The 25,270-nt window shown below is 45.0% G+C and overlaps 1 protein-coding gene across 9 annotated transcripts in view; it reads left to right on the forward strand.

The window, feature by feature from the left end:
* The first annotated feature begins 2,875 nt into the window (after positions 1-2,875).
* The window catches only part of NCOA6 (nuclear receptor coactivator 6), a 41,959-nt gene continuing 19,564 nt past the window's right edge, over positions 2,876-25,270 (forward strand). For 8 of the 9 annotated variants that reach the window (XM_015296281.4, XM_015296282.4, XM_040650831.2 and 5 more), the window contains exons 1-9: positions 2,876-3,062; positions 12,157-12,313; positions 12,401-12,675; positions 15,489-15,644; positions 16,230-16,352; positions 17,625-17,753; positions 18,745-19,560; positions 22,638-22,784; positions 23,733-24,852. In XM_015296281.4, the coding sequence (XP_015151767.2) occupies positions 12,411-12,675; positions 15,489-15,644; positions 16,230-16,352; positions 17,625-17,753; positions 18,745-19,560; positions 22,638-22,784; positions 23,733-24,852 (2,756 nt within the window). In that variant the 5' untranslated portion in view covers positions 2,876-3,062; positions 12,157-12,313; positions 12,401-12,410. The remainder of the gene's footprint in view (positions 3,063-12,156; positions 12,314-12,400; positions 12,676-15,488; positions 15,645-16,229; positions 16,353-17,624; positions 17,754-18,744; positions 19,561-22,637; positions 22,785-23,732; positions 24,853-25,270) is intronic. The other variant, XM_040650835.2, reaches the window with a different exon arrangement.

Here is a 25,270-nt window from a genome sequence, read left to right on the forward strand (position 1 = left end):
AAATCATTCCATCCAAGTCAACATTTAAGTTCAGGGAATCTAAAACTAGCCACAAGTACACCTTTTCTATATAGCATTTTTCCTCTTAAAATACTGCCATATAGGAATGTGTAACCACAGTCTTGACTATCTGGCCTGAAAACCCCTGGTCCCACTCATGGTGTGCAGAGGCCAGCTTTACCATACTCATGGTAAAGTTATTTCCACCTCTTTGATAGAATGGGATTCATTTTGACTGTGCGGGGTTTGTGCCAATCCTGGCCTTTTTCAAGTGCTCAGAAGCATAAGACAAGAAGCCACTAGAAGTGGTGTTACAGAGCTCTAAATGGATGTGCAAGGCAGCGAGCTGCTGGTGAAAGAAGGGCTTTTTGCAGAGCCCACACAGCCTCCCAGCTCCAGGTAAGAAAGTTACAGCACTCGGATGGCCAGAGCAAACCTTAACGAGATGCACCAATACTGCACTGCCCGAAATCTCAGTCTGGGGAGAATAACGCTCTATTTGTCATTGCTTGCTGTGGTTTACAAGATGTGCCCTGTGTTAATATGGATAATACAGAGACAAGGAAAAACAAACAAACAAAAAAAGGATGATCTTGCACTAATTTTTAATGAGGACAAACAGTAAGATTTGGAGGGGGATTTCTGAGAAAAGCATTCGGATCTAACTGTGTGCTGGGTAGGGGAACACGTTCTGGGGAAGATCAAGCTGATAAGGGGAGAAAGTTAAACGTATCTGGGTAAAGAAGCGCCTCCTGGTATAGAAGAAATTATGGAGATGAGGAAGGAAGGCAGGTACTTCTCAGATACTGAACAAGTCTTTCAGCTTCCTCTTGCTTCTAGCTCTAAAGACATGAGCAGAGTAAGACAAAGCCCCCAGAACACCTCATGTGAAAGGCTCTTGGCAAGCAGAAACTCAAGGAAAATCAAATGTGCCCCCACTCCTTGCAGCCAGCGTGAGGCTGGTGCCCCATCTCACCTCTGACACTTCTGAGGAACTTATCGGGGTCTGGGAGGGTTTCTGCTCTGAGACTGACTCACAAGGCTTCACACTGGGAAGTGAGCTCTGGGACACAGGTGTATCCCAGCCTGCCACATGCTGGCCCCAGCAGCAGGGTAATGTCCCAGCTGGAATCCCAAACCACCAGCGCAACTGCAAGCCATGCTGTGGGCTGTGCCCATCAACTGCTGCCTCCCCCAGCCCCGTTCTTCATGACTCCATGCCCCCACGCTTCTTCCCAGACTTCTGTGTGCCTCCCACGGGGGAGAGGCAGCACAAAGGCTGTGCAGGGATCTCCTGCACCGCAGGCACCGGGGCAGACATGCATGGAGAGAGACGCGAGCAGAAAAACCCTTTAGCAAAGAATTGCTGAACATCTGTCCTTCAGCAGAGAGTGTTTGAGTTGCCAATGCTGCATAAACAGCCTGCTTGCAGCTTTCCACACACCGAAAATACTTGATATAAACGTAAGTCATACAATAACTGTGGTGGATTGCTTTTTCATGGAATGGATTCATATGCCCATTTTAAAAACCCTACTTTTTTTTTTTTTTTATCCTGTATTGTCAGCTCTAGCAACAAATGGGAAGTGGGACAGCTGCATTTAAAAGGTTTTGTAAAAAAAGGGTTTCCTCTTTTCGTGCCATTGCTCTGCGTATCAGGGCTGCGCCTGCGGCTGCACCCAGCGCCGAGCCGGGGGCCGCACACCCCTGGGAGCACAGCAGGACCTGCCCGCTTTGCTATGCCAACTGTACAGATTTTTGAAGGACCAAGGGCTCTATTTCCACAAAGGACTTCTGATTGTTTCACTGTCCTTACATAGCAACTGCCACGTGCTTCTTTTGTTTACCAGTGGAAGACGGCTGCTTTTCACTGAAAGCAGTGACCGGCAGAAGAAAATCTGATGTTTCTGCAGTGGCACCGACGTGCTGTGATCTCAGCATTGCGCACGTGCACTCAGGTTTGCTGAATACGAGGTGAACTGTGGGTCTCAGCGCCCTGCATGCTGAATCCTGCCAAACAGCCCCCGTGCGCCCCTTCCTCTTCTCAGGGACCAGCACTCAAAAGGATCATCATGTTCTAGTAGTGTTCCGCACGGTCCTTGCGTTTAAAAATGCCGTTGCTTTTTTACGACTTCATCCAGGAAACACCTTTCCCTCCCAGCAGCGCAGGGCCTCGCTCCCACCCGCTGAGCGCCGTGCTGCTGGAGCCGAGCATCGCTGCCGCCACAGCCACAGCGCCGGAGCCCGCAGGGCACCTCGGGGGCTGCCCCGACCCCGGCCGCCTTTTAAAGCCGCTTCCCCAGAGCAGGTCGCACGGGAAAGCAACCAGGCAGCTTCGGATATCTCCACAGAAGGAGGCTTCGCCACGCCTCTGCGCAGGCCGTGCCACGGCTCGGGCACCCTCAGAGAGGTTTCTTCACCGGCGGCGGTCGGTGCCAGCCCGGGTGCCGCCCGCGGGCACTGAGTGCGCGGGGCCGGGGCACGGCCGGGGACTCCCGGCAAAGATGGCGGCCGCTCCCCGGAGCGCCCCGCGGGCAGCGCCGGCCGTCCCCCCCGGACCGGCCGGACCCGGCTCCGACAGCGCCGCGGGCGGGACGGCGCGAGGCTCCGCGGGCCCCTCGCGGAAGGCGGATCCACGCCGCCGGTGCGCGGGCCGAGGCATGGGGCCGCACGGTGCCGCCGGCAGCGCCCGCTCAGCGCAGGGCGGCGATAAAGGGGAGCGGGGATGGCGGAGCGGTGAACGCAGAGCGGGGGAGCCCCCCTGGGCCCGCACGGCGGAGTCCCCTTCCCCCCCCCCGCGCCCCGGCGCAGACGCGCTCGGACGCAGGCGCGGGCGGCGCGGGGAGGGCGGTCACGTGGCGCGCGGCGGAGCGGCGGGAGGCGGAGCGGCGGCGGCGGCCTGCGGAGGGTGTCCGGGCGCCCCAGGGCCGACCGCGACCTCCCGCCCCCCCCGTCACGGGGCGCGGGTCCCGCGCGCCCCTGGTCGCGCAGGCGGTCCTCGTCCTCCTCCGGGCGGTCGCGGAGCGGGCACGGCGGCGGCGGAGCGGCGACACCGGCGCCAGGTGAGGGCGGGGCGGCCCGGGGCCTCTCGGCGGCGCGGGCGGGACGGGGGCGGCGGGGCGGAAGCGGCGGCCCGGGGTGTCAGGCCCGGAGCGGAGCGGGCCGGGACGAGTGGGCCCGGCAGGGCGCGGGGCCGCCCAGCGCTCACCGAGCTCGGGCCCGCCGCCGGCGGGGGGGGGTCGCCGCGCCGCGCTCAGCCGCGGGGTTCGGGGAGTGCCCTCGGACGGGAGCCCCGGGCCGGGCCGCGTCGTTGGGCCGCACTCGGGCCGCGGCCCGAGCCCCGCGGCTCCGTCCGCAGCTGCGGCCGCACCGCGGCCTGCGGGGCTCTCGGGCCGGGCCCAGCCGGCAGTGCGCAGCCCCGGGAGGAGGAAAGCGGCTCTCGCTGAAGCCGTGCTGAAGCCGCTGTCGGCTCGTGTGCTGTTTCTGGGCTCGGTTCTTTGGCGGGTGTCTTAAAGATGTCAGTGAGGATGCGCTGACGTTTCTTTGAGCCCCAGCTTTTGTTTGAATTTCCCGTAACTCGCCGGTGTAGCGGTGGAAGGGCTTCTGATCTTAGACTCTCTGTGTTTCCCTGCCTTTCTCCAAGTTCGTTTTCTTTCCGAATGCCCGACCTCCCTTTCTTTCCTCCGACCCCCGCGGAGGGAGCAGTGCTGAGCTGTGCTCCCTGGGCTGGGGGCTGCTCAGCCCGCTCTGTGTTCTGCAGGACTTGCTGCTTATTTCAGGAGGTGTGCAGTCATGTTGCGCTGTTCTAGTAAAGATACAGCTGCTTATTTTAAAACTTTTGGGAAAACGTGAGAAACTGAGGCCCCTACCTGCATTTGTAAACTAAGCATTGATGCTTTCACTTTTCAGCTGCTTAAACACTTGAAATGTGGGCCAATAGAGTTACATTCTGATGAACATTTGTACTATCGCTCAATTCTTCTCAGCTGCGGTACTGCCAAAGATCGCATACCTTTGTAGCAGATGTTAAATGTCTTAAACTCATAACTAGGCCATTGTGTGGGTTTACAGTACATTTTTATTTTTGAATACTGCATGGATTGCTTTTGGAAAGGAGGTGGAGTTGCATTTGAGTTACGTAGATACACTGCGTTTAAACGTTTTGCAGAGGCAAAAGGTTTGCTGCCAAGGACACTGAGGAGCGAAAGTGGCTGTAACGGCTGGGTTGCAGTGGAAATAGAGCTGTTACAGGTCATTGGTGTCCCTCTGAAGGGCAGGGAACTTGGTGCTGGCGTCTCTTTCAAAACCATGTGGCATCTATTGAGAAATACAAATGAGACGACGTACAGGGAGCTCTCACTGGATGAACAGCAGGGCTTAAAGCTGAGAGTCTGTCCTGAATTGCAGAAACTGTGCTCAGACACAGACTTATTCCTTAATGTTGGCCAGAGCAGAATCTATGGGAAAGAATGCTTAGAACTGGGAAAAGCAAAGGGGCAGAAATGGAAAGAAAAATAATGCTAGACGTTTACAGACCTGAAGCAGGGAAGGTCCATTACCGTATTCCAGGTGAGAAATTTCCCATCTGGCTAACAGATGGAACTTTTGTCATATTTGCTTTATGTAGGCAGTGGTTGCTGTGTGTTCTGTCTGCCTCTCGCTCTGCCCTGTTTGCAAACTTTCAGTGGCCTCAGAGCAGATCAGTTGTTGTTCAGCAGCAGCCACCCCACACAGGTGATATTTCAGCCCTGCAGCCTGTGTGTGTCTTAGCTCGTGCATCTGGGGGGCTGAAGGCTTGCTTCGGGATGGTGTGTGACACTGATTATCTGTGGCCTAATCAGAAGGAAAGGAAGGGGGGAGACTGGGCTTTGGATTGCACAGAGAGGAGGGAGAGGAAAGTTTCCAGAGGTCCAAGAGCATGGGATTTTCATCAGCCTGATGGGCAGAGGGGCTCAATGCTCTTGCAATGTGTCCCGTGTCATTAGTTGGTGCTGCTGACAACTCACCTGCCTTTGGAACAGCGCTTCAACACTGGTGGTGATGTCCATAAAAATAGGAACAAGAGATGAATTCTGGTGTCTGTGTATAGGGGCCTTGATGTTGTGTCACAGTAAATAACCCTTCTTCGTGTATTTAGGGAAGAGAAGGAGGAGCAATCTGTCACAGAGCATAGCCGCTCCGGGAGCTTGCCCGAGGAAGGGAGGTGCTCAGGGTGCCCTGCAGCATGAGAGCCATCGTCTTGGGACTGAGAGGGCTGCTGCCTTCTGCAGCTTCATAGCGGAGAGGGCTTTGGGTCAGATTCGTACAGCGATTGAAAAGTACAGTAGAAGAGCTGTGCCTTGTCTAAATTAATTTGTCCTTATATAAACTGATAATTTAGAACAGGAAGATGCCTGTAGTGAGCTGTGTATGTGGGAGTCTGAATTTTAAATCTGCAGCTTGTGAAAAGAAATGACATAGTTATTCTCACCAAAAGGTGCATGCTGCTAACTTCTCCAAGTCCTGTGTGTGTTCTAGTTTTGTAATTTTTACTCTTTTAATTAATAAATATATGTGACCTTCCAAGACTTGGGAGCTGGTATGGGATTCCATTTCTGGGCAGTACTTACAGAGCCTGCATCAGATGAAAGCTCCTGTGTCCTGCACTCATACAACGCACACTCACAAGCCTCCTTCCTTACTGCAAGGTACAAGGAAAGCTTGAAGAATTATTTTTGCCTTGCTCCCTGCTAAATGGGAAGTTGGGGCTTGTGTGATTTCATCCCTCTCCAGACCGGGGAGCGATGAGATGCAGGGCTCATGCTGACAGCTGTGTTGGGTCCCTGCTGCTTTTTGCAGAGAAATGGGAGTCCGCAGTTACGGTGTAAAAATGTGGCTGCAGGAGGCAAACCTCTCAAGGCCAAAACATTGCCAGGCTTTTTTTAGCGAGGCTCAGTGAAGAATAGCACTGGACAAGAAATAGCCATGCAGCACAGGAAGGTGTTCCTTCTGAGCTTTTCTTCAGGCCCTCTTTCCATCCCACACTAATACACTGCTAATTCTGTTGCATCCATTTTACCATAGAGACCACAGTGTGGCTCTTAATAACAGTAGTGACAATAATTAACACTTTCAGGATTTCATTTTGCCAAAAGCTTCGGGGAGTGCAGAATGTGCTGCAAGCTTTCATGCAGTCAAGAGATTCTCAGAAGAACCTCGATTTTATCAAAAGTATCCCTGCTTAATGTACATTATGGGCATTTATGATTTTGGTTGTTTTCTTTCTCTTCAGAGCAGATGTTCTCCTTACTGAGCACCTCATGTCAAAGGAGTTACTTCTAAGTCATTTAAATTGATTTTTTTTTTCTTCATACTTCACAGTGTTTCAGGGATTTTATAGAATTTAGTGAAATTTCATGGACTTTCACTACACGGAGAAGAGCCTGGTGAAGGATACTGCAGTAAATAACTGGTGGAGGTTCCAGTCAGACTTCAGGACTGAGAGTCACAGGAATACCTGCTTGTTGTACCAGCATTTATGAACATCAGCGAGGGTTTGGGGATAAAGGAGCCACATGTGGGGCTGTTGACCCAGACTGCTTTGGTTGGGGATTGGTTCATCCTGAGATAAGAAGACTGTCACCACCACACATTGACTAGGTTGCTACTTGACAAGGGGTTTTCTTGTAGCCTTCAGGAGATGAGATCAAATGGTTTCTTGTCAAGATGCATCTAAGGTTAAATAGCTTCTCATTTTACTTATTTGCTAATTGCTTGATGGGCCTTAATGAAAAGTTACCAACTGCACAGCACTGTCACAGTGTTCATCTGTTACAGGCTGTGGTATATTTCTTCTATATAGCAATATCCTTAATGCCTGACATTAATTACACCGTGCAGTCTGCAGCTTCCACGAGGAGTGCCTGTGCTGAGAGGGCTCACCTGCAGGGCTGGAAGCCTCCTGGGGTCCTCCTCAGCTCTTACACGTGGGGATCCCTCCGTGTAGTTACTTACCTTGCTCTGGAGTTAGCACTGGGTTTTATTTTTAGAGCAACCTTGGTGATGGAGGCTGTTGGCTTCTGTTAAATTAAAAATGAGTTGCTCAGATGGAGATGTGTCCACAGCAGAGTGGCTCTAGCTGTGGAGTTTCAGCACAGCTCATAAACTTCAGCTTCATAGAACCTTAAAAATGCCAGCGTTCCACTAAACAACGTGCATCAAAATGCAGCACATGCGTTGCAGCCATCTGTGCTTTTCCATTTTTCAGAAAAACACAGGTTTTACTTGTTTTGTGCCTGAAGGCTGTGGAAGTGCAGTGGAAAAATATGGGAATAGAAGAAAGCTGTGCATCAGGACGAATGAAGCCTGCCTTCCTGTAGGCTTTGCTTCGTTGGCATTTGGGCAAGCATCAGATCAAACTGGGCCTTTTTGTGTTGATTGAACTCTTTTACAGGGCTGTCTGGATGGATTCTTTGCTGTCTGTGGAGGTATCTGTTCAGTGCCTGGGCACTCCTGAGGTCTCTGTCAGATCACTTACTGTAAGGAAAGCTGGAGGTAACACGCTAATGCTGATGAGTGACTTTCCGTAACCAAACTTGATATTACCAAGTGCTCAGGGGAACAGAGGCAGCAGCAGCCAACATCCCTCCTCCTGAGCACCTCGTTTTCCCCTGCAGCTACTGGGGCAGCCCGGCCAGGTTGTTGTCTGTGGTCCATCCACCCCATGGCACACAGCGCACAGCCCCATGGCCGCGCTGCTGTGAAAAGGGAGAGAAGTTGGTGCATGTTTGCTTTAGCTGCATTTTGAGTTTTGGCCTATGTTTAGTGAATGGTATTAAAATTCCACAGTTCAGATTTTGGTTTTGCTTGTCAGCTTGATATCATGACATTTACGTGAGTGTAATCACCAGTGTAGCTAGAATTAGTGGCTGTATCCTCATGTTTTAGCCACTGATTTTCTTTGCTTGGCCCTACGCTGCTTCTTGAGTTATGATGTGAAGAGACACAAGAAGTTACCAGAGGTCCAGGAGCAGTAGGTAGCAATGAAAGGTGCTGCAAAGCATGTGTGATGTGATGTAATGTGAGTAGTGCTTCCCTCCCTTGGGGTTGCTGGGCTAGCAGAAATGCCAAGCACAATACTGAGGGATTTTAAAGTGATTTTTCCCTTTTCTAGGTAGAAAATATCTAATTTCAGCTTTGTTTTTCTGAGTTTTGTTCCCTCACCTGCTGCCATGCTGATGAGCAGGTTGCGTATAAGCAGGATGTGCTCAAAGGACATCACTGCAACACTGCTATAAAACCCCTGATTTGGTTTTGTTGAAGCCGCCAGTTTACTGCTGCATCTGTGTCGTGCTGAAAGGTTGGAGTGCACGGTGGGGAAGCCATGAACAGGAGCAGCATCCAAGGATGGTTCACCTCTCTCTGTTGGCTGCCTGTGGTAGGAACATCCCACTGAGGTGCTTGTGTGGGCCCACGGTGTGCTTTGGTGGGGGGTCAGCGTGAGCTGGAGGGGTCTGCCTGGGATAAGGCGGCTCACAGCTGTAGCAGTGCATTGTCACTATGCTAGTTTCTTATTCCCTTTTCTACTTTTCTTTTAATGAATGACATCCAGAAAGGTTTATATTGAATCGAAAGAAGACAAATGGGGTGTTAGTATGGATAAAATTTGCTCTGTTTTGTCAGCCAAAAGGAGCATACAGTGTATGGTTTTTTGCCTGTGACAAAAAGTCAGTTTTTCTAGATCCTCACTCTCAGTGTTTGCTGTTAGTACTGGGTTGTAGTCAAAAGCCCTATTTCCAGCCCTATTAGGCAGGCAGGATTTGCTGCAAAGCTCTGTTTAATAACCAAGGTGTTCATTGAGTAACACTGGGTATTTTTGTAATTTTGTATCCTTGTCTTATGGAACACAGGGACTTCTTTCAGGATGTCGTTTTTGAGAGTTACTGTTTCACACCACTTCCCAGCTTGGAATTAACTGAAGACAAAAAATAACTGAAGTTGTGGGAATTTGTGTTGGAAGGTAAAAGAAGTGTATGTTGCATTTGAATCTGAATGCCTAGAAACAAGTATGTAATTTTGGTGTTTGCATCATAGACCCCTTGTGTATGAACCATGGAATGAATCACAGAATCATGGAATGGCTTGACTTGGAAGGCACGTCAAGAATCAAGGAAGCATCAAGGATGCTGGATGTGTTGGTTATTGTTTTTTTTTTTTCCCTCCAATTTCCTTTTATTCCAATTCAGTTTCTTGAACAACATTCTTCAATGAAGGCAGAAGCAGGGAGGGTGGTGTGTCCTTTGGAAATTATGTCACTACTTGCTGCTGTCAAAGCCTTTTTCTCCTCGCCGTCAGTTCTGGATTCCCTGAAGGACTTGATTGTTGTCTCATTTTTGGACTGGTTTTTGTTCTTGTTCCTGGTTTCAGCAGCTTTAAATAATTGCCACTGTGTGGATGAGGGCTGTGCTCCGTGCCAGCTTCTGACATCTGCTTGTGAAGGACAGCAGCCCATCTGTCCTTCTGGTTCTTCCATGCTTGTGAAGGAGCTGCTCTCGCCCTTTCCAGCTACTGGACAGAGCCTTGCTGTGCTTTACTTGACTTGCGTTGTGCAGATGGGATGGGAAGAAAGAGACATAAAGGCTTCGAGCTCTGCTTAACAGGCGGGTATAACCATAAGTTTGAATAATTTGAGCTTGTCTCAGGACGTGACTACCAAGACACAGCTGATTTTGCCCTGCCTCCATCTGGCAGGGCTGGAGCCAGCATTCCCTAGCAATCAGCTGCCCCAGCTAACTGCTGCAGGCTGGCTCAGATCTGCTCTGATCCCCTCTCCCGGGGACCCACTGGGATTGCTAAGCACTGTCCCGTCACGTGGCACTGGATCTGTGCTGCAGGCTCCTGCTGTAGGCGCGGGCTGCCCGCTGCCACAGCTCCGGCTGTTCTGCAGTTCTGCACATCAGTTCCAGTGTGACTCTTGGTCATGAGGGCTGCAGTCCTGGCCTGCTGATAGCTACATGAAGTTGCTGACATCACTGCAGGACCGGGGTTTTATTGTGTGTGCTTAGGCCTGAAGGTTTCTGGTTTTGTTTTTATTCTTTTTTTTTTTTTTTGTGGGGGATGGGGGGGGAGAGAATGGGGGTGAGAAGGGTTATAGGGAGGAGTGTTGAATGAAGATCCTTGCTAACTGCTTGTGGGCTGGCTTCTGATTTATGGCAGTCAACCTTATAACCAGGGGATTACAGAATTTGTTAGCAAGAGGGATGCAGCTGGGTTTCATTTGGTTTGGGAATGGAAGACAGGCCATGTTCTGCCCGAAGAGGAAGGTTTCACAAATCATCGCTTCTTCCTGTCGCGGTTGGTGTAAATCCTACCTGAGCATAGGAGCAGGCCAAGCTGTGTGTTTGAGAGGAGTCTTTAAAGCTGCCACAGGTACTTCAGACACTAACATTCCAAATAAATAAGTAACACTGAAGAGTTGGCGCTTCTACAGAAGAGAAGCTCATTTTGTTGGTGTTCAGGACTGTCAGAAATATTCGTGCTTCTCAGTGGAGGCAGAACATCTCCCTCTGAGTAATTGTACATATTTTGGGCATTTAAAACCTCGTGTATTGATCCAATATTTCTCTTTCTGAAAAGGTTATACGTGTTTTATAGGTATTTGTTTTGTTATTTCCAGAAGATGCAGCTTGTTTTTCACAGGGTGCTCATAAAGGCCCCGGTGTGGTTGTTCCTAAGGCTGTTTCTTGTGTTGGGCTCTGAGCTCCTTCCTTCCAGAAGTCAGACTGTGTGTAATAAATGATACAGTGTGATCTGTGGTTAGGGAAACCAGCCCAGCCCTGCCAAGGACACTCACCATTCATTTGCACATGAAAATCAATTAAACCAACTTTTCTGCAGATAGTTATCAGTTGTATCCTCGTTACCTGGGCACGTGATGTAGAGCTGGAGTTGGACTCATTGCAGCTGCCGAGTGCTCAGAGCTGTGATTTGAGTATGGAGCTGAGCATGAAAGAATCTGGGGAACAAAAAAAGAACTTATATGAAAGCACTGTGGGAATACATGGGAAGTAGTTTTACTTTCAATGCGGACTGCCAAAGAACATGGATTACAAAAACACTTGTGTTTGCAATCCCAAATCTGAGCAGTGTGGAGGCCTGCTGCTGCAGTAGGGTGAGGTGTGCTGGGTTAGGTGGCTGTGCAAATCTCAGTGCAATGTAAGCCTTTCTAACGTGGTTACTTTCTGTATGAAGAAAGGCTTTCTCTTCCAGCTGCTATCTGCAGTTCACCTTTAATCTCCGACTTGTGGTTTTAATTTGTGTTGGGAACTTGAACCTCTGCCAAGAAGCCGGTATGCATCCCATTGGAGGGCACAGCATCCTGAACTGAGTGCTTCTGGTGGGTCATGCTGAATGCCAACAGCTTGGGAGTTACAAGGTCTTGACAGCATCGCCTGTTGGTTTGCTTTGTTAATCACGGTGGTGGGCAGGAACTGGTCCCTTTCTGTATTGACTCTTGATGTGGATGCTTGGAATTGCGTAAGAAATATTTGCTGAGCGTTGGGTGTGAGACCAGGGTGGGGGTTGGGCTGACTCGTGGTCCTGTAGCCCTGTCATGGCTACAGGCAAAGCTGAGGAGTGTGCATCTCAGTAAATGCTGCTCTTCTCTGTAGTGTATGGACGACTTCTATCTCAGATTTTATCTCTGCATAGGTAATATCGTAATGTAACTGCAGTTTATTGTGTGTTTCTTGGAGCGAGAAGTATCAGGCACATGACTTGATTTATTGAATTCCACTAGAAGATGGGGAAGTTGTGGGCTAGCATAGAGGCAGTATGTTTCAAGTTATGCACTTAAGCAGCTGAGAACACCTGAACTTTCACAAAGCAGGCATTGTGTGCTTAGGAGTTCCCTGGATGAGTAAAATTCTCATCAAATGCTGAATATCTTCTGGTGCTGTGGCTTTCCTACTGCTTTGTTGTACAGTGCATCTGCAATCCCTACAATTATGTTTGGTGGTTCCCCCCAGCCTCCCTGCAATTAAAGTGTTGCTGAGTGCCCCAGAGTTTCCCAGCAGCGAAGCATTGCAGAGTTGTTATGGGTTCTTGTTTGTCCTCTGTATGATGTGGAGATGAGAGTAATTGATTTTATTTACCCTTCCCTCTTTCTCTATCATTTAGGTCAGCTGGAATACCGCTCCAGTCACATGTGGAAGGATTGTGTCAGGAAACCACCAACTTCTGTTTGTTCTGGTGGACAAACAGCTCAGTTGCTGCGATGGCTGCGCTTCTCGGAGTTGCGCTGTTTGTCTCGCAGGCCCCAGCACAGGGGCACCTGGTAGGTTTTCTCTCCATGTTCTTTGCGCACAATTGGGTGCAGTTGTTCATGTCTTTACACACTGTAATTTATTTTTTTTCCCCAAAGTACCTTCTGAATGTCTGACTGGTTCCCGCTGTTGGACACAATGGTTTTGGATGACCTACCAAACCTGGGAGATACATGTGCCTCCTTGTACTCCTTGGCTATGGAAGACTTAGAGGTGGATTTGGATTCAGGAGTGGAGGAAGACGAACTGAAACAGGAGGTTGCTCCTGAAGATTCCACGATCTTTGTAGCTTTTAAAGGAGATATAGGGGATAGAGACTTTGAACAGAAACTGAGTGTTATATTGGAGAATGTACCTGGCCTTCTACATATGGGTAATGTACTTTTTCATCATTTTTCAACTTAATATAATTAATAAATTAAAATAATTATATAATCAGAGTGCTTGTAAAAAGGAATAGATTGCTATTTTCTAGTTACTTGGGTGATTGGTTGGGCTTGTTCTTAGTGCATCTGGGAGCTGTTCTTCTCAGGGGCACTAAGTACAAGTTTCTGCAGTTACTTTATTGTTTAAAACTGATCTAATTAGTGACTTCATTCATTCAGTGTTTTACTTGTTTTTTTTTTCTTTCATTTCTCTCCATGACATATTGCTCTTTTGTATAAAAGTGAAACCAAACTCGTCCAAACAGGATGTGCTTTTTAATATCAAAACCATCTGATTTAAACCACTGCAGTTGAGAATAGATTCACTCTGAAATAACTGGGCCTGTTCAAGTCATTACTGCTGCTTTGCTGCTGCACTGACCTCATCTACCAGGCTTTTTTCTGAAGAGGGGAGAATGGAGCAATCTCACACGGCCCTCTGTGCCCACTCTGTGGACAGGCTTCCTAGTTCGTTAGTAACACGGGCTTTTGGAACAGCAACGTCTTTTATTAGCATATCTAGATTTGGAAGAAAAACATCTGTCCACTGTCTCAGCATCTTTGCAAAGGAACTTATGATGATTAACTATAGCTGTTTGGTTATGTAGTCTTTTGCACTTAAAAACAGTCTTTCTGGATGGGCGCAGTGTTGGGGTGGTTTGGGTCAGTGTGCTTGCATCGGTGATTTGTTCCCTCCCCACTACCGGTCAGCCCAGCAGTGACCCTCTTCTGATCACTGGAGGAGATTGATGTATGTTACTGAACAGCCAGGTGACTGCTTGCTATTAGTATAGTCTGCTACAGAAGCAGGTAAACCAAGGATGGTTGCCTTAAATGCAGCAGTAGGCGCATACACAGCAGCACAACAAAGTGCAGGACTGCAGCAGCCCTGCTCTTCTTTGGCTTATTATGATATAATGCAGCCTAAAAGCCACATAATTATCAATATGAGCTCTCTCTCCTTCTTCCTGCTGTCTGTGAACCAAGCTTTTCCTGAGAGCTGGAGGTCACCGTCCTATCATGCTGCTTTTTTTTCATGTTCTTTTGAAATCGTGTAGTACAAAGAGGAATCCACTGTTCTTTTAAAGGCAGTCAGTCTTTGTGTTTAAAGAAACCTAGTTTTCTGGATTAGATTTTAAAATGTTTCTTGTGTTACTTGTTTCTTCATAACGCAGAGTACAATTCCTGAAAACTAACTTCTGGCTTCTGAATAAACAAGTCAAATTTCTGAGTCGCTTTGTTCTTGGCTCTCCATTTTCTTTAGTCATAATCAGTTGGAACCCAATGGCTTTGGTTGTTGGGTTCTGAAGGGAAGTTACAAAGCTGTGGCAAGGCAAATATACTGAAGAAGAAATCCCACTGGTTTGGGCTATGTCCTGTAGGTAGTTGAAGATGATGTGGCTTGCAATGGTGTAACTGGTGCAGCGCTTTGATGGGAGCAAATTCTATCTGTGTCTGCATGGAGTTGCCTTTGTTATATACAGGCATCTATATGCTGCATTCACTATAAATATTAGTGGCAGGATTAATGAACATGATTCAAGCTTCAGCTGAGAAAGCAGAAAACAAATTTTTAAAATCAACATGTTTGAAATGATCGGAGTGGTGAGTTATTTAAGCTGATTCAAAACAGAACAGGATATTCAGAATGTCAAGTTAGTGAATCGTATTGGTTTAGACTTCGCAGATTCGATGTTGGTATCTGATCTCTCATTTTTCACACATGTAGAAGTACCGAAACTGATAGTGCATTTTTTATACATAAAGTGTTGGAATGCTGGTAAGATTCAATCTAGTACCAGTCAGACCTGTATCAAAGAGGGTTTTAAACTTCTGTCACCTGTCCTGCTAAAGATGCGTTTGGTGGAAAGAGGACAAACCGGATACTGCCATTACTACAGCAGCAGAGGGGTCTCTGTGAACTAGTTAGGGCAGGATATGGATGAGCTACTGGCACTGTTAACTGACGTGTTCTTAGGGAACACAAAGCAAACTCCTGCAAGTCTGCTGTTCTTCCTTGTCAAAAAGCTTGACATTGGAAGCCTGTAAATCTGTATTAGGAATCTAGCCTTTTCTTACCCTAAGCAGCATTTTGTAGGAATGTTTTAACCATATTTTCAACATTGCTGGCTTATCTTTTGGCCTGCTCCTACCTGTTACTTTTAAAAGGATTGATGTGTGTAGAAGCACTCATACATAGAACAGGCTTACAGAAAATCTGCAGCTAAATATTTAGTACGACTTCAATATGGTTTCTGCAGCAGTTTGAGCATCCCTGTCCAGAATCACTGAATAATATGGTAGGAGTGAACGGAATACCAGCAAGGCTTCGTTGGCACTGGCCTACAATAAACACCTCACAAGTGTCTTGCAGAGTGAATGGGAGGGTTTTGTTCTTGTATTCACATTTTTCACACATCTTGTACACTAACAGTTCTTTTAAACCATTGCAGTGTATGTTCTGTCTTTCCAAAGTAGTTTCTTCACAGGATATTTCACTTTTTGAGTGATATTATTGAGCGTTTGTGTTGGTTATTTTATTAGTTATAACTTTTCAGTTTTCATATTGCTAATTTTTGGAAAGTAATGCAGTGGTCTCATCTGTGCTGGAGAACTCTCCTGTGTCTGAGGGAAGCCATGGGTCATTTTCAGTGCCAAATCACTGTCTTGGGGGTTTTCACGTGTGTTTTTTTACCAAGTCATTTCACGATACTTGTTTGAAAATTGACTTTGCAGTAACTCTGGCCTTTTCTCTTCTAAGAATCCAACAAGTTAAAGCTGCAGAAAATAGAGCCTTGGAACAGCGTACGTGTCACCTTCAACATACCCCGTGAAGCAGCAGAGCGGCTGCGCATTCTGGCTCAGAATAATAACCAACAGCTTCGTGATTTGGGGATTCTCTCTGTTCAGATTGAAGGTATTTTGTGCTTAATTTGTTTTCCTGGGCATTATAATGAATACACACTAAAATTTTAAGCATTCTCATCAAGTGGTTTTGTGTACTTGATTAATGTTACGAATCTTGTAATTCAGCAATTTGGAGAATAATTTTGATGAAAAGGGGGAGTGTAAAGCTTTTATTCTTCTGAGTGTAGGTATAATAATAATAAAAACAGTAGCTGAAAATCCTTTAAGCACCAGAAACCTGCTGAAGAATGTTCTTGTGCGTGTTAATAGCAAAATGTGTTCTGTTTCCAATTGGTCATATGAGGCTTTTTTAAACCAAGTTTTCAGTGGAGTTCACAACTGAACTATCCATCCTGTACAGCTGTTCAAGAGCACAATGAGGATGAAATTGAAGGCACTTAATGCTCACCATGATTCTGTCTTTTCTTAAAATTGAAACATAAAGATGAGGGTGTTCTGCATAACCTATAAAGTGCATATTATAGGTAAAGTTTGTTCTTCCTTCCTTGACATCTTTTAAATGTCCTTTTGAAGGTGTCTGTGTTCTGCTTTCCTGTATATCATTAAATTTCCCCAACTTCTGTATTATTTCTAGGGGAAGGTGCTATCAATTTAGCTTTAGCTCAAAACAGAAGCCAAGATGTCCGAATCAATGGGCCCCTGGGAGCGAACAACTCAGTACGAATGGAAACTGGATTTCCCATGCAAGGGGGACAAGGTAAATTGCTTTTTAAGGAAATGATTTAGATTTACAAAGCTTAGAATTTATTACACACATCATGAAACTTCACTGGTCATAGCAATTATTGTTCAAAGAACTATAGTTGTCATAAAATTGGTGTGTGTTCTTGTTTCTGTACTGTCTAATCCCAGGTCATGTAAATCATTGGCTGCATTTTCTGTATTACCACTGTAGTGATTTGGGTGGGGCAGGGTTTTTTTTGGCTTTTTAAAAGAATTTCTTTATTAGAGGCTGTCAAATCACTTTAGTCTTGCAGAGTGACTTCACTTTAAGATGTGCAGAGATTATGACACAGTGTTCTGTGTTTATGGAATTCAGCATAAGCCTTGATTCAGCCCAGAAAAGTAAGCTATCGTAGATGGAATCTGTTGTAATGAAATGAAGGACAGGGCACTGTCATTATTGTTAGTCTCTTATCTTTGGATAACCTTCTGAGATCTGATCATAGAGAATTAGTTTTCTTTAAGAGGTGAAGTTTTATTGAATACTTGGTTTGTGTGTGCTCAGTAAGTAATTTTTCATTATAAAAGAGAATTTAGTAAAAGTTTGAAGGAAAAGCACTATATAATTTATTTTAATAGCTGTATCAGAGGGCAAGATAAACTAAGTAATATCTTAGTAAATAGGACTTCATGCAATTAAAAGACCGGGATCGACAGCTAATTTAAGGCACATTTGTGACTGTTGATGGGAATAAATGGAAAGACTTTACCTATGTAGAAACCTGATTAAACAACAGTTAAATCGTAAATCATGGTGCATAGCAAAGGGCAGGAAAGTTTGACTCAAAAAGCTTATCTTCCCTGGGATGATCATGAGGTTCCTTTCCTGCCTGCAGGTCAACAATACAAATATAACAAACCATCAGGTCAGCGATATAAACCATTTCACAAAATAGCAGCCTTTGTAAAAGAGACATTAGAACTGTTCTTTTTTACAATGCATAACTTCGGTGCCATTGCCCCTTGGTGCCAAGTCAGGCAAGAGGGGAAAGCTTCAAATAGTTGGTAAGTAGGTGGATTCTTTCTACAGCCTTTTAAGGGTTTGGTGTTAAAGGCTCTGCTTCAGTATGACCTTAACTTGTATGTTTTATTCCAAAGTCTAAGCTTTGAAGCAGAGGTCTGTGTCCTCCAGTTATTTCAGGGGAACAATTTGTAAAGTCTAAATGCCTTTTTTTTTTTAACACTTTGTAAAAACTGCAGTACTTAGTAATATTGGGGCTTTTTTTTTATTCTTCTTATTTTTAAGGTTTAATAAGAATGAGCAATGCTGCAGCTGTTATGATGTCCCAGAGTGGAAGTGTGCCGTCCTCTATGGTGGCAGGTGGTGCTAGTACAGAGCTGCAGCCAAGAGCACCTCGACCTTCCTCACAGCCAGGTGGTAAAAATTACCCAGAGCACTGGTCTTTACTAGAAATGTTTGCCTGGAATATTTTTGTTCAGCATGCAAGTTTGAGACTGTACTTATAAATGAACTCCAGAGTTTCCTGGAGCTTTTCCCTTGCCTGTTCTGAGAGTTGCTCTTTCTGGAGGGCCCTCCTCGTCTCTGTTAATATGGTGACATTTGTCAGATAATTTGGGGATCTGAAAAGTCACCAGGTTGCTTAAAGTTTTCTTCAAATGTGTTGAGTACCTGTAGTACCCTTTGCCAGTAACACTGTTAGGACAGAGCTTTGTCTTGTGGAAAGGAATGGTTAAATGAGTCAGGTGTCTCCAGTAGGAAGCACATGCACTGAATTAAGAACAGGTGCTTTTACTACAGGAGTAGATAGACTAGATGCTTAACATTTGGGGATCTTGATGGGAGGGGCTTAACCATAAATTGAGGTATTTTCTTCATAATTATGGGACTAGAAAAAGAGAGGGGATTATTAGTTCTCCCTCCACAAAATTGTGGTGGTAGTATTTATCAGCTTCCTTTAGATCTTTGCAGTATTTACTCTTACAGACAGCATTTTTTGTAAATGTTTCCAATATTCTAGGGCTGTGTTAATTCCTCATTTTGCCACTTTTTTTAGCTGGTAGGAATAATACCAGTAAGCATTTGTGTTATCCTACTAGTAAGTGCGTAGAAGGCTTATGTTTGTAGGAACAAGTGCAATGGAGTTACCTGCTGTTTTTTTTCTAGAGGTTATAAATTCATGAGACTTGGCTTCTCAGGATTCCCAGATACTTTGTAAACCTTCCAAGTGTTGTCTGTCCTGTCTATTGGAGGAATTAGAACACTGAAGTGTGAATATTTGTTAGACTTTAACTTCAACAGAGTGAGCAGATGCAAGCAAACAATTTACTCTTCACTGTTTTGCAGTGGTTTTTGTCTACAGTAGGTTATTTACTTTTATTTTAACTTTTCTTTGCTATTTTAATAGATGCAATGGACCCACTTTTATCTGGGCTAAATATCCAGCAGCAAAATCATCCATCTGGATCTTTAGCTCCGCAACTCCATTCAATGCAATCAGTTCCTGTAAACAGGCAAATGAACTCAGCCAACTTTCAGCAACTACAGCAACAAACACAGTTGCAGACACGTCCTCCCCAGCCACATCAGCAGCCACAGCAGGGTATTCGACCTTCGTTTACTTCACCAGCACAGGTTCCAGTTCCCCCTGGCTGGAACCAGCTTCCTTCAGGAGCACTTCAGCCTCCTCCAACCCAGGGGGCACTGGGTACATTGACAGTAAACCAGGGTTGGAAAAAGGCCCCATTACCTGGACAAATGCAGCAGCAACTTCAAGCAAGACCATCTCTAGCCACAGTACAAACTCCTACTCATCCTCCACCTCCATATCCTTTCGGAAGCCAGCAAGCTTCCCAGGCTCACTCAAACTTTCCCCAAATGAGCAATCCTGGCCAGTTTACTGCTCCTCAAATGAAAAGCCTTCAGGGAGGGCCCTCACGCGTTCCTACACCACTACAACAACCCCACTTGACCAACAAGTCTCCTGCTTCCTCTCCCTCCTCCTTCCAGCAGGGATCTCCTGCATCATCTCCAACAGTTAACCAGACGCAGCAGCAGATGGGACCAAGGCCTCCCCAAAGTAGCACGCTTCCCCAGGGATTTCAGCAGACTGTCAGTTCTCCTAGTCGTAATCCTATGGTGCAACAGGGGAATGTACCCCCCAACTTCATGGTGATGCAGCAGCAAAACCAAGGTCCACAAGGTTTACACCCTGGCTTAGGAGGTAAGAAGTACTAAGACTGTCTTTTACAATAAAAGAAAGAACATAAAATGGCTAGAACTAATGTTACTATTACTTTTGAAAAATTCCTATCAGAGACAAAATGAAGACATAGGTTGTGTACATGTAAGGTGAGTATGGATAAACTAGCATCAGTGTTACTTCAGTTCTACTACCTAGCTGTGTCCTGACGTGCTGCATTAGTAACCTAGAAGTGAACTCTTGTCCACGGCTGAAAGAAATTGTTGTATGTAGTTGCTGCTTATGACTCCTAGTCATCCTCTTGGGAGTTCCTCTGTTGCCTTACAGAAAGTTCAGAATAGGCAAAGATATTGTTTGTTTGTTTTGAAAGGGAGAGAGTTCAATAAAAACAAATGAATGTTTTTTTTCCCTTCGACTTTGTCTGTCATCACTTATGTTTTCTGCTACAGAAGTGAAGCATTATTTTACATCTTCCCTTCTAAGCTGTGGATGTTTCCTCTTGACCCTGTCTTTGTCATCGGTTTCTTTGCTATAAAAGCACTGTTACTGCTATGCTATTGAATTCCCTGCTCTAAAATGAGAAATTTAAGGGATGTTTTAACTTCCTCTTTGGTCATGTGGTCCTTAGTTTTCTCCTTGGATCTCTGCACTCACATTTTTGCCTTGCTACTCTCAGAAAACTTCTCTAGCAATGGTAGAACTTCATTTATGAATCTTAAGATCTCTTTTGTGTCACTGTTTTTCTTTTTCCCTTGTGCCTTTTATGGTGCTGTGCCTGACTTGTAGCAATTCTTTCCATTTGTTTGTTGTTCTCCTGAGTGGCTGCTGTCAGATACCTGTGCATAGGCTCTTGCCTGGGTGTGTAAAATCCTTTCCTTCTGTACTTACAAAGTCTAGGCCATATCTTTGTCTACCTACACACACAGTTTTATATGTATTCTATTTTCCTGTGTTCTCACATTGCACATCCAATACAGCTCAGATGAGCTGTAATGAGTACCCATTCCTTGGCCTACTGATATAGGCAGGTTTCTTGTGTCTTCACTGTGTTGTGGATCTCATTTGAACATGGTTCAGTTTAATTCATCTGAATTGTCTCAGTTTTAGGGTTTTCCTCTTCCAGATTATTTTTAGGGTCTGCCAGGGCCTTTTGCTTGCTACCTCCTTTCTTGTCTCCAGCTGCCAAGTATTTTGAGAAGTGTCACATTTCCTTACAATTTTGTCTCTCCAGCTGTATGTCCTCAGTCAAGAATCATCATCTTCTAGGTAGTATAACCCTGACCTCTAGATAGCATAATCTGTATACTTACTGTGTAAACCTACTATAGACAAAATCCTACTTTTGCTTTGTTAAAAATAACAGCCCAAATAAACTATCAAAATATGTTATTTGGACTCACTCCAGACCCTATTGCTAAAATCATTAATCCTGCTGTGAGCCATATCCTCAGATGTTTTAAAAAGACAGGATTCTGTTGATTAAACAAAGCTATAGTGCCTTCCACTTGCTGAGGTTTTTGCCTGGCTTCTGTCCATACTTAGTCCTTCCTGCAATTTAGACATTAATTAAACCATAGTTAGGGAATCTTTCCATATAAAGGCTTAGTGTAAATGAATACATTCCAACACTTTCACCTGGTTAGTTTTGCAAATCAGAATAGGCCAAATTTAACACTTTTCTCAATTCAAGCATTCCTACATGCAGAATTTTCTTAAGTTTTGCAGAACTAAGACTATAGTCCTGTGATGTGTTGTTGTAAATACGGAACAAATATTTCCAGATGCACCTAATGTTTGACTTAGGAACTCAATTATATTGAAGTATTAGTTGTAGACATGAGACCAAATTAATTTACACAAGTAACACAGAGTGTGCAAGAAAGCTATAACCATAGGAAGAGCCAAGGTTAAATTCTAGCTGTGGATAATGAAATCAGGAAAATATAGGAGTATAGGGTTTCTAATAGGTCTGTGGTACTGTAGAGCAAATATACAGATATAAGGAACTATTGCATTTGGAAAGGAATAATCAGAGATGAATAGGAAGCTTACCCACATCCTGGACTCTCCAAGAAGAACAATCTCCAGAGAGAGATTCTTCCTCTGTGGGAGTCAGCCCTTAAGTGGGGTTTGGGAGAGGTGCAGCCTGGCTCCACCCCTTCCAGTCGCACAGGTGGAATTGCCTTCACCTGTGCTCCTGCAGCTGACTGAGTGCTCACCTCAGGTGGTCAATCAGAGGTTCAGGCCATGATTCAGCAGTTCCCATAGAGGTTCTATATATTTGATGGTGAGTTAAAAGAAGCAGGTTTTGTTGAAGGCATTTATGCTGCTGTTGTAATGGTGCAATTTTTGCTTTCTGTTGCAGGACAGCAGTGCTGTTGTGATATGTCAAAGTGTGGGTATTGTGCCAGCCAGAGACCTGACTTGCAGTACTTGTACTTGCAGTAGGAATAGCAGGGTTGCATATTGTATAATCAATGAGTATATAGATGTATAACCAATTAGTATACAGAGAAGTTAGGCTGGTCTTTCAAGAGCATATAGCTGGAAAGATTATCACATTGGAAAAGATAATCAGAAATAAATGGAAAAATGCTCACCAGTGTTGTAGGCTCACAAGAAAACTCCACAAGGAGTGATCTTCAGAGAAAGATCTTTCCTCAGTGGCAGTCAGCCCTTAAATGCAAGATATTTGTATTTGCTTACATGGAGTAAGTTAAGGACCTAATGAGAGATGAGCTGCAGTAGAGAAGAAAACAGCAAATGATGGTACTTCAAATTCTGGTTTCTGAATATTCCAACTTTTCCCCTTTTCTATGGGGTTAGTGTTCTACTTAGACTAGAAGTAGAATTACGTTTTCAGTGGAGTCATAGTGCTTTGTTAGGCAGAACTATTGCACAGGTAAGAATTCTAAATATGCTTTCCATGGGTTTCATGTATTGGCAAAAATTACCTTCTGCCTAAACCAGAAGTGTGACAGTATAAACTCAAAGGTGTTCTTCCTACTGCAATCCAATTACAGATTTTTTTTATTTCCTTTTTATTTTTCTCTCTTCCTTCTTTCCCTACTTTCTAATGAGAAAATTCTTGTGTTAAGGAATGCCCAAGCGCCTCCCTCCAGGGTTCCCTGCAGGCCAGGCTAACCAGAGCTTCATGCAAGGTCAGGTGCCTTCCACGGCACCGGGAACACCGGTGAACAGCGGAGCTCCACAGCTACAAACCAGCCAAAATGTGCAGCACACAGGTCTGTTTGGAATGTGTTGTTCCTCAGTTGTTGGTGGGTTTTTTGTGCGTGGGTAGAAAATGATGCTTTTTCTTGCATAACACAATTATAAAACATTACATTCTTAGCAGTAATGGAGTATTGTAACTAACTTGGACTGATAGTGCTAAGTGGTGTGCTATGTGTATTGTTAAATGAGGAAAACAAGTGGCTGCTCATGGTTTTCAAACAACTTGAGTATTATTACTTAGGACTGTCATTCTAGGATCCAGAAGTATCTCTTTGGAAGTTAAGAAGAATTAGCAATGGGATTTGGAGGCTAGGGGTAATAAAGATACAGCACAAAAGAAACTTCTTGTCCCGGGAAAAAAAAAAAAAGGGTGTTATCTTAGGAAAAAGAAGGAAAGAAGCACCTTGTTGTTATTTGAAAATGTTATTAGTTTCTTTGAAAGCTTTGGAAATCAGCTTAAAGGGTTTTGTGAAAAAAGAAATCTGTTGTTCACAAATATCTCAACAATTTGGTTATCAGCCTTTCATCTGGATTATGTCCCATCATCACTTCTGTGTATGTATTTATTTTTTATCCATTATAAAATAACCTCAAGGTTTGAAGCTTCTTTCAGTTGGGAATTGTTTTGTGAAGTTAGGTGCTATTGTGGAGTATTTTTAGGCTTATGTACAGATAATGATTTAAATGAAAGTTGTGACAAGCCTTCTGCAGTGAGGTCCACGTGTGAAACACCAATGTACATGTTTGTTTTGAGAAGTGCTGGTATGATTTTCTGTTTTGACAAACAATGTTTATCTGTGGCATCAAACATCATAGCACAGGACTGCAAATATGTCCAATATTCCAGCTCATTAGAAAAAGGAGGAAAGTGAATTTGGAATAGTTATTCAACATCACATTTGAAAACTTTATATCACTCCCATCGGTTTCTAACCAGCATTTTTTAATTGTTTTTAAAGGTGGCCAAGGATCTGGGCCTCCTCAAAATCAGATGCAAGCACCACATGGCCCACCAAATATGATGCAGACCAATTTAATGGGACTTCATGGAAATATGAACAACCAGCAGGCTGGTGCTAGTGGAGTGCCACAAGTTAACATGAGCAACATACAGGGACAGCCTCAACAAGGACCACAGTCTCAGCTAATGGGAATGCATCAGCAAATTGTATCCTCTCAAGGGCAGATGGTAAATATTCAGGCTCAGGGATCGATGAACCCTCAGAACCAGATGATACTTTCTCGAAGTCAGCTCATGCCACAAGGCCAAATGATGGTAACGCCACAAAGTCAAAATCTTGGTCCTTCACCACAAAGGATGACCCCACCCAAACAGATGATCTCCCAGCAGGGACAACAGATGATGTCTACACACAATCAGATGATGGGACCTCAAGGTCAGGTCTTGTTACAGCCAAATTCAATGATGGAACAGATGATGACCACTCAAATGCAAGGAAATAAACAACCTTTTAATACTCAAAACCAGTCCAGTGTTATGTCGGGGCCAGCTCAACTGATGAGAGGACCAACCCCAAACATGCAAGGAAACATGGTGCAGTTCAGTGGGCAGATGATGGCTCAGCAAGGCCCTGTGAATGGTAACCCTTCTCAGGTGATGGGAATACAAGGGCAAGTTTTAAGACCTACTGGGCCTGGCCCCCATATGTCTCAGCAACTTGGGGATACTACTACTGCAACAAATAATGATGTGAACATGACACAGATGCTACCCGATGTTCCCGTACAACAGTCAAACATGGTGCCTTCCCATATGCAAGCAATGCAAGGAAACAACAGTTCTTCAGGGAGTCATTTCTCTGGCCACGGGCTGCCGTTCAATTCTGGGTTTAGTGGAACGCCAAATGGGAATCAGATTTCTTGTGGGCAAAATCCCGGTTTTCCTGTCAATAAAGATGTCACACTCACAAGTCCGCTCTTGGTTAACCTCCTACAAAGTGATATATCAGCAGGACACTTTGGTGTGAACAACAAACCAAATAGTCAGAATGCCAGTAAGCCGAAAAAGAAGAAGCCTCCAAGGAAGAAGAAAACTAATCAGCAACTGGAACAAACAAAGTAGGTTTAATATTACACTGTTGTGTTTTTTTTTGTTTTTGTTTTTTTTAAAGGATATGGGAAAGCCTTGAAGGCAACCTGTCATCTTTTCAGCAAGCGTATAGTGAGAACTGCTAGCAGTTTCACTCAAGGGATAGCTCCATGGCAAGTGTGCCACTGCAAAGTTCATTCAGGATCAAGAAGAACATGCAGACATCCTAGTTACGTAATACTTCTGTTTAAAATAGCAATGTTTGCTGCATTTACTGGGTAAAAGAGATGAGAAGTTTTGTCAAAATGTTAGTGGATTCCTGGGGTGTTGGTGTTGGAAGTGGAGGCTGCCATTCTCAAGCAGTCTGACAATCACAGTCAGAGGTTGGGAAGCACTTTCAGAAGTGCTTCAGAAGAATTATAAGCCTTTGTATTGCAACACATTGTA

Source organism: Gallus gallus, chromosome 20 (genome assembly GCF_016699485.2).
Source record: "Gallus gallus isolate bGalGal1 chromosome 20, bGalGal1.mat.broiler.GRCg7b, whole genome shotgun sequence".
Classification (NCBI taxonomy): domain Eukaryota; kingdom Metazoa; phylum Chordata; class Aves; order Galliformes; family Phasianidae; genus Gallus; species Gallus gallus.